The sequence below is a fragment of the Coregonus clupeaformis genome, unplaced genomic scaffold (assembly GCF_020615455.1).
Source record: "Coregonus clupeaformis isolate EN_2021a unplaced genomic scaffold, ASM2061545v1 scaf0630, whole genome shotgun sequence".
NCBI classification, from domain to species: Eukaryota; Metazoa; Chordata; class Actinopteri; order Salmoniformes; family Salmonidae; genus Coregonus; species Coregonus clupeaformis.
This window is the reverse complement of record NW_025534085.1, coordinates 170664-180000: the sequence shown is the minus strand read 5'-3', so window position 1 is coordinate 180000 and position 9337 is coordinate 170664. Positions and strand designations below refer to the sequence as shown.

Genomic DNA, 9337 nt, shown 5'->3' with positions numbered 1-9337 from the left:
ATAGTCTAACCTGGCTTCCTTTCCTTCAGAGGCTGGGTTCCAATAGTCTAACCTGGCTTCCTTTCCTTCAAAGGCTGGGTTCCAATAGTCTAACCTGGCTTCCTTTCCTTCAGAGGCTGGGTTCCAATAGTCTAACCTGGCTTCCTTTCCTGCAGAGGCAGGGTTCCAATAGTCTAACATGGCTTCCTTTCCTTCAGAGGCTGGGTTCCAATAGTCTAACCTGGCTTCCTTTCCTTCAGAGGCTGGGTTCCAATAGTCTAACCTGGCTTCCTTTCCTGCAGAGGCTGGGTTCCAATAGTCTAACCTGGCTTCCATTCACCTGGCCTCCTTTCCTTTCCTGTGTCTTAAGTCCTCAGTTGATATGAGGCAGCAGACTGTTGTCTCACATTCCGGCTTTGTTCAAATACTAACATGGCTTCCTTTCCTTTAGGGACTTGCATTATTTGCATGTGTCCGGTATAGGAAGTAGGGTTGCAAATTAATGATATATTATTGGATAGTTTCTATGTTTACCAGTAAACTACCATAATTTTGGTAACATTTACGTTTTGGGGGGAATTTTATCAAATGACATCTAGTTGTCTTTTTGGGTACTTCAGATTATCACATGAGTCTGTAATTATCTCTGGCCCTCTGTGTGGCCTTATCACATGAGTCTGTAATTATCTCTGTCCCTCTGTGTGGCCTTATCACATGAGTCTGTAATTATATCTGGCCCTCTGTGTGGCCTTATCACATGAGTCTGTAATTATCTCTGGTCCTCTGTGTGGCCTTATCACATGAGTCTGTATTTATCTCTGGTCCTCTGTGTGGCCTTATCATATGTTAAATGTATACAATAATTAAATAAGATGGTTTAAAATATATATGTATAATACAAAGCTGTAAAACATTATCCTTAATATAAACCATGAACTTAGTAAATAGCATTGGTGTTTAATATGAGGGTTTCAGCATGAAACAAACTTTATATATATTTATTTACACACTTGTATTTATTTGACTGTCAATATGTCTTTGTTGTAAATGTGTTGGCGCCAAACTGGTGGCAGTTGGGAAAAAAGTAAATAGTTGTCAGAGTTGCAGAATTAATTTAATATAATGCCATTGTTGATTAGATGCTTTTTTCATTAATTAGGCTATTTTCTTTTGAAAACGCATGGACAATATGGACACAGATACTTTAAAAAAAAGTTACTCAAGTATACATTTCCAAAGTTACCATAGAACATTCCAGTAACTTTGGTAAATTACCGCTAGCTTAGCAACTCTAACAGGAACCTAACAGGTAACTCTCCAGTCACAGTGCAGATCTCTCTCTGAATGGCAGACACCATTTGACCTCTAACCCCTGCTATCCTCTAACCCCATTGGTCCATGACAGACATTTGACCTCTAACCCTTGGTATCCTTGAACCCCATTGGTCCAGGTGAGAAGAAGAGGTCGTTGGGGCGTGACTACCACCCTCTGTGTCTGAAGTGTCAACAGTGTCAGAGACAGTTGACCCCAGGACAACATGCAGAGGTATGGAGAGAGAGAGAGAGGGGAGGGAGGGGAGGAGAGGGGGAAAGGTAGTATCAACAGTGTCATAGACAGCTGACCCCAGGACAACATGCTGAGGTACAAAGACAGGGGGAGGGAGGGAGGGAGGGAGGGAGGTAGGAAGGGAGAGGGAGGAGGGAGGGAGGGAGGGAGGGAGGGAGGGAGGGAGGGAGGGAGGGAGGAGGGAGGGAGGGAGGGAGGCAGGGAGGGAGGGAGGGAGGGAGGGAGATAGTATCAACAGGGAGGGAGGGAGAGAGGGAGGGAGGTATAACGTGGAGGGGGAGATGTAGGAGGGAGAGGAGGAAGGGAAGGGGGAGAGAGAGTAAGTCAGGGAGAGAAGGGGGAGGGGAGAGAGATGGAGGGGGGAATCTCTATCTATCTATCTCTCTATCTATCTATCTATCTATCTATCTATCTATCTATCTATCTATCTATCTATCTATCTATCTATCTATCTATCTATCTATCTATCTATCTATCTATCTATCTATCTATCTATCTATCTATCTATCTATCAATCTATCTATCTATCTATCTATCTATCTATCTATCTATCTATCTATCTATCTATCTATCTATCTATCTATCTATCTATCTATCTATCTATCTATCTATCTATCTATCTATCTATCTATCTATCTATCTATCTATCTATCTATCTATCTATCTATCTATCTATCTATCTATCTATCTATCTATCTATCTATCAATCTATCTATCTGTGTATATTTATGTATCTCATGAACTAAGATGTTTTCTGTGCATTGTGTTTCAGCATGATGAGAAGCCCTACTGCACTAACTGTTACATGAAGACGTTCGGTCCCAGAGGTAGCTACTCCCTGGTGATGTACTGTACCAAATGGCAGCCTATTCCCATAAATATGGTGTATACAGTAAGTCTCTCATGTATCTCACTCTCTCTCTCTCTCTCTCTCTCTCTCTCTCTCTCTCTCTCTCTCTCTCTCTCTCTCTCTCTCTCTCTCTCTCTCTCTCTGCTCTCTCTCTCTCTCTCTCTCTCTCTCTCTCTCTCTCTCTCTCTCTCTCTCTCTCTCTCTCTCTCTCTCTCTCTCTCTCTCTCTCTCTCTCTCTCTCTCTCTCTCTCTCTCTCTCTCTCTCTCTCTCTCTCTCTCTCTCTCTCCCTCTCTCTCTCTCTCTCTCTCTCTCTCTCTCTCTCTCTCTCTCTCTCTCTCTCTCTCTCTCTCTCTCTCTCTCTCTCTCTCTCTCTCTCTCTCTCTCAGCAGGTAAGGGGAGAATGATGTCATATTGTCACAGCTCAGCCTCCTCTTCCTCTTCCTCCTCGTAGGAACCAGTCTAACCAACAAAACAACCAAAATACAACCTAATGAAAACTAACAGCCTATCAACAATGGTCTATGTTCAACCAACCTGACATTCAGCCAACAAGCCAATGACTAAACATCTAGGCCCAACATTCAACCAACCAACCAATGTTCGACCAACCAAGAAATAACCAATAGACAACCAACCTGACATTTAATGAACTACTATCCAATCAACAGACATCAGTCTCACTCTGAAAGTCCCCCTCTTTCAGTCAATCATAAAACAACTACCTGGACCACAACTTTGTGCTCAATGGAGACAACGGTTGTTCTTCAATAAACCAAAAGCTCCTACAGCCGTCTTGTTGCAGTGTGTGAGTTAAACACAGGGTCCCTTTAGGCCTCAACACATCCTTATACTACAGATGTACTGGAGTGGACACTCCCTAGCAAGATCATGTCTAGAATACCACCAGAGTTCTGAACACACACACCCAAACTTACAGAATTGGAGTGTAGCTATGCACCTCTCCCTTTCTCTGTCATCAACCAAAGCCAGAGAAGGAGTGTGTGTATGTGTATGTGCGTGTGTGTGTGTGTGAGAGAGAGAGAGAGCGAAAGAGAGAGAGAGAGAGAGAGAGAATGAAAAACCACAGTGTGCCATCACAGCTGCAAGATTTGTGACCTGTTGCCACAAGAAAAGGTCAACCAGTGAAGAACAAACACCATTGTAAATACAACCCATATTATGTTTATTTATTTTCCCATTTGTACTTTAACTATTTGCACATTGTTACAACACTGTATATAGACATAATATGACATTTGAAATGCCTTTATTCTTTTGGAACTTCTGAGTGTAATGTTTACTGTTAATATTTATTGTTTATTTCACTTTTGTTTACTATCTACTTCACTTGCTTTGGCAATGTTAACATATGTTTTCCATGCCAATAAAGCCCTTAAATTGAAATTGAAATTAGAGAGAGAGAGAGAGAGAGAGAGAGTGAGGAGTTGAGAGAGAGAGGAGCACAGAGAGAGGGAGGAGAGAGAGGAGTAGGTTGGGAGGGCAGAGGAGAGAGAGAGAGAGAGAGAGAGAGAGAGAGAGAGAGAGAGAGAGAGAGAGAGAGAGAGAGAGAGAGAGAGAGAGAGAGCACAGTCTGCTGGAATGGGCATTTGAGTGAGACAGAGCTGGTACACACGCACACAAACACACACACACTTCCCCCTGTTCCTCTGTTAGTAGTGGAACACACTTCCCCCTGTTCCTCTGTTAGTAGTGGAACACTTCCCCCTGTTCCTCTGTTAGTAGTGGAACACACTTCCCCCTGTTCCTCTGTTAGTAGTGGAACACACTTCCCCCTGTTCCTCTTTTAGTAGTGGAACACACTTCCCCCTGTTCCTCTGTTAGTAGTGGAACACACTTCCCCAAAGAATGTGCTGCCTGCCTGGTTTGCTTAATATACGGAATATGAAATAATGTATATAATTTTTTTCTTGATCATTAAGTATATTTAAAACCAAATGTTTTACTGGGTGACTTTCACTTTTACTTGAGTCATTTTCTATTAAGGTGTCTTTTCTTTTACTCAAGTATGACTGTTGGTTACTTTTTCTACACTGCTTCCATCCAGCTATCTACTCTCATTATCATATGTGTGAAAAACTTGGTTGGAAATCACACAAGACTGATCTCAGTTAATTCATACTGTATGTTGTAGTCTGTCTAAGAGAGAAATCACACAAGACTGATCTCAGTTAATTCATACTGTATGTTGTAGTCTGTCCAAGAGAGAAATCACACAAGACTGACAGCCTGTGAGTTTATTAAAAGCATTCAGTGATTACATGGCAGTTTAGAGAGCAACAGGTCTTTATCTGTAAAGGGTAAATAACATAACATCAACATAATCTGCACTCACATCACAAATATGAAATAAACACTTCTCAACAATACCTTCGAGATCATTGATATATATTACCATATTTATTTACTTTAATTTGATTAATTGATTGATTTGCACACAGCATATTCACAATTTAATGTATATCAGACCTGAACTAAGTACTATACTTTCTCTGTAACCCACAGATCATAAGAGAATAACACAAATATCTCTATATAGTACAAACATCATAACAATAATCTACATAATAATCAATACCATAATATTTATAATGAATAACATCATTATCTCTATACTACTAACAACATAACAATAATCTACATCAGTCAATATCATAAAATGTATAATCAATAACATCATGAGAGGTAAACAACAGCAACAAAACAAACCCCAACAAACTAAAATGACCCCTTTATTAAAATGTTTCAAAATACAAAGAATGAACAGATGATTATAATAATACATGGACTAATAATGGAAACCCTTCAAGATAAAGAATCTAAGAGAAACACTAAATAAGATAAAGACATAAAGACAAAAGCTAAAAGCAGCAATACATTCTGGAACACAAAACAAACCTAATTGAGCTACTCTCTAAAAATAATCAAAATCCCATGTTACCCAAAACCCCATGTTACCAAAACCCCATGTTACCAAAACCCCATGTTACCCAAAACCCCATGTTACCAAAACCCCATGATACCCAAAACCCCATGGTACCATGGTGGTACAAAACAAACAAAAATTAATAATAGTGGTTACAATCACTCCTTTTAGATTTCTTCCAAGGTTATAAAAAGATAAACTAATTCTTAACTTATGTTATTAAAATTAGAACCACTTAAGGTTTGTCACCACATTTTAAACACCAGTCCACTGCTGACCATCGAGTTCAAAACACAAAACTAACCTAAGATCAGCATGTAGGGTCAGCGTCATTCTACTCCTACTCAGTCCCCTGGGCTGCTCTCTCCTCTCCCGGTCCAGCTTCAGCTCTGGAGCTCAGAGAGACCATCTCCATGGCATTGGCATCAACATAAAGATCCACGGTGCTCACCCTGTTCACTCTCTTCTGCCTCCTGGTGGTCTAGGGAGACACAGCACCAAGAGTGAGTGAGTGAGTCAGTCATGGACTAATAATGGAAACACTTCAAGATAAAGAATCTAAGAGAAACAGTAAATAAGATAAAGACATGAAGACAAAAGCTAAAAGCAGCAATACATTCTCGAACACAAAACAGACGTAATTGAGTTACTCTCTTAAAATAATTAAAACCCCATGTTACCAAAACCCCATGTTACCATGGTTGCAAAGAAACTAACTAAAAGGAATCATGGTGTTTGCTGTCACTCTTTTTAGATGTCTTCCAAGGTTCTAGAAAGATAAACTAATTCTGAACTTTTCAGCTATTATTAAAATCCCGGTCTCTCGTTCTCTCTCTCTGTGTGTCTGCCTCTCGTTCTCTGTGCGCGCACGTCTCTCGTTCTCTGTGCGCGCACGTCTCTCGTTCTCTCTGTGTGTGTGTGTGTGTCTCTGTGTCTCATTCTCTGCGCGCCTCTCATTCTCATCTGGTTAATCACACACCTTAAACACAGATATAGACCAATGTAGAATCTGAACCCTGCTCAAAGACACAAACATTTAAATGACTTGTAACGTCTGAGTAAATGTCTTTACCTTGTAGTACAGGTAGATGGTGGTGATGGCTGTCAGTAGGATCAGCAGCACTACAACGTGTCTGATGATGAAGGCTGGCAGAGGAGAGGCTGCAAACAGAAACACCTTTGATGAGGGGACTGGTCATCATCACATAGATCTGTGGGAAATCTGTCAATGACAAAGTTATAAGTCTGGTTCATGTTCAGTTACCTGTGACGGTGAGGTTGAGGAGCTCACTCTCAGAGGAGAAGTTATGAGAGAAAACATAATTGTCATAAACACAGCTGTAGTTCCCTTGGTGGGAGTAATCTGCAGCAGGGAAGAGGAAGGCAGCAGAGTGATTGACAGCTGGCTGGGTCTGGGTTCTGTTGGAGCCGGTGAACGTGAGGAGGAAGGAGCCTCCTGGGTACTGTGGCTGAGTGGAGCAGGTGATGGTGAAGTTGTCGCCCCTAAACACTTCAGGCCCCTGGTGGCCCCTGGAGATCCCTCCCATTGAGTCAGTCAGGAAGATATCAGGCTGGACCAGGAGATCTGTAACAATAAAAGAGAACAATAAAAACCTCTTTCCATTAGTTTCCTATAGATATGACAATAACATCAGCATGTAACAGTGCTAGCCACCCTCCCTCACAGGGCAACATGAGTAGTGGGCCTACAGTCACTGAGACAACATATGTTGATATCAGGCTGAAGCAGGACATCTGGAACAAGAGGAGAGAAAAAGAAAACGTAGCTTCTCAACTACTTTCTTTCCTCATTTAGATATGACAATAACATGACATGTGACAGTGGAAGTGAGTAGAGACGTTCACTGAGATAACGTTCAAATACAAAAGCATTCTGGGATATTTAAGTTGTATTTTATTCCTACTTGACTGAGTGATCTGTTTTGCAAAGCAGACTTACAAGCTAAACAGTCATTGTGAGAGGTGCAGAGGAAGTTGTATGAATGAAGGAAATCAGTTGAATATAATTATAATATCTTGATATTACCTGAGCAGATCACTGTGACTACAGGAAAGAGATCATGTGTTCTCCAACACTCCCTCAGTGAAGGCTCAGACCCAGAACATTCAACTCCAAACCCTCTAGTGGTGTTTCCAGGTAGAACTGAAACAGTGGAGCCACAACCCAGCTGTCTACACACTACTGCAGCTACAGCCTCCTTGTTCCCGTCTTCAGCTCCCACAGTCCTCCACTCTCCCTGGTCGTACCACTCCACTCCACCAGCACAGCGACTGCCTCCTCCCACCAGCCTCACATCATCAGGCTCTGAGAAAAGAAGAGAGAGAGACAGTAATCTCACTATTTTCTCACTAAAACACACCTATATTGCCTCTCATATTCTTCACTCCAGGTGAGAATCAATGTTGATTGAGTGACAAACTGTTTCTTACCTGAGCAGGTGAGTCCAACAGCATTACCAGGTAGGCAGGTGTTGTTTTTTCTGTCTGAGGTGTCACAGTCCAGGAGAAGGGACTCATTGCCTTTACACTGGAACTCTTTATCCCAGGTCTGACCCTCACCTTCTCCATAGAGCCCCCCCTGTAGAGCTGCAGGAGCCCCACAGCCAAGCTCCCCACAGACTACCTCTGCATCCTGCTGGTCAAAGTCAGCTTCACACACTGAGGCCCAGGACTGATTGGACTTCACCTCCAGTCTCCCAGAGCAGAGACCATCTCCATCCACAAGCTGCACAGACTCTGGAGAAAAACAGTTGGTTGAACATTCAATCCGTTTTGTTGATGACACTGTCAAGGACTAAACACAAATATGTTGGATAAAAGATTGTAGTTTGCTATGTTTGATACTGTAAGAGGTAGAAATGGGTTCTTAGTCACTCAGGACAGGGTTAGGAATAATGCAGGCAGGAGACAGGAATAAGTTCACTTCACTTTATAGAAAATAAACAGCTGGTCTTGCAAAAAAAACATGATACATGCAAATATTGTAGAATTTACAAATAACTCTCAATATTACCAGTGTCTTACCTGAACAGATCAGGTAATAATAATGATGATATAATCCACGATCATCTCCACGGCAACTACTCCATAGTGTTTCTCTTCCATCTTCAACCAGAGGTCCTCTAGATTCAGCTACAACATTCCCACAGCCCAGCTCTCTACACACAACCTTAGTCTCTCTCATGCTCCACAACCTATAACATGGACCTGACCACTCTCCTCTGTAGAAGACTTCCACTGTCCCAGAACAGGAAGTGGTCCCATTCACCAGTCTGACTGATCGTTCAGCTGTAAACAGCAGAGAGGAAAACACAGTGGTGAGGACAGATTATGACAGGGCTTCTGTTATTCTAACAGCAGTAATGCTTTGTGGTTGACAAGTATTAGTAGTTCCATAAAACAGTACTTGTTATTGGGTTTTAGAATGGTGTTTATGGACACATGAATTTCTCCATGTGGGATAATAAAGTTGACTAATATTGAACTGCTATAATCATTGTAGATTTATACTCTACCTACCTGGTGGACTGATGCTTTGAGCCTGGATATCTGAGGAGAGAGAGAGAGAGAGAGAGAGAGAGAGAGAGAGAGAGAGAGAGAGAGAGAGAGAGAGAGAGAGAGAGAGAGAGAGAGAGAGAGAGAGAGGAGTCAGAGGATGAGAGAGAGAGAGAAAGAGGCAGAGGTTAAATGAACATCAACATGACCTTTCATGATGTGATGGGGAAGATAGGCTAATTGTTGGTATGATGCAACAACACCCATGTGTACATACACTATAGATGGAAATGTGTAACACTCTTTCCAGATGAGTTTATATCTAATTTATTACATTTTTTTGTCTGTTGTTTCAGAGGTCAGGGTCAAGCTGAGTGGAAGAGTAGAAAAGGTTACTGGTTATGATGACATCACTGGTGAGAATTCAGTGATGAAAAGATATTCAGCTGACTGCATGTTAATCTGTCAGCCCTATCTCTT

The 9337-nt window shown here is 41.7% G+C and overlaps 2 protein-coding genes across 3 annotated transcripts in view; one reads left to right on the top strand and one right to left on the bottom strand.

Moving 5' to 3' along the window:
* LOC123485249 (cysteine-rich protein 1-like) overlaps positions 1-3353 on the top strand; it is a 4000-nt gene extending 647 nt beyond the window's left edge. The window contains exons 2-4 of one of the 2 annotated variants that reach the window (XM_045216182.1): positions 1431-1525; positions 2319-2373; positions 2787-3353. In XM_045216182.1, the coding sequence (XP_045072117.1) occupies positions 1431-1525; positions 2319-2373; positions 2787-2848 (212 nt within the window). In that variant the 3' untranslated portion in view covers positions 2849-3353. Of the gene's footprint in view, positions 1-1430; positions 1526-2318; positions 2374-2783 lie in introns of both variants that reach the window. The other variant, XM_045216181.1, reaches the window with a different exon arrangement.
* LOC123485250 (deleted in malignant brain tumors 1 protein-like) overlaps positions 1-8405 on the bottom strand; it is a gene marked incomplete at its 5' end in the record, with an annotated part of 39110 nt that extends 30705 nt beyond the window's left edge. Inside the window, 6 exons of the mRNA XM_045216183.1 lie at positions 5646-5822; positions 6414-6502; positions 6606-6926; positions 7389-7667; positions 7793-8098; positions 8387-8405. Coding sequence (XP_045072118.1) covers positions 5682-5822; positions 6414-6502; positions 6606-6926; positions 7389-7667; positions 7793-8098; positions 8387-8405 — 1155 coding nt within the window. The remainder of the gene's footprint in view (positions 1-5645; positions 5823-6413; positions 6503-6605; positions 6927-7388; positions 7668-7792; positions 8099-8386) is intronic.
* Between the last annotated feature and the right edge of the window lie 932 nt (positions 8406-9337).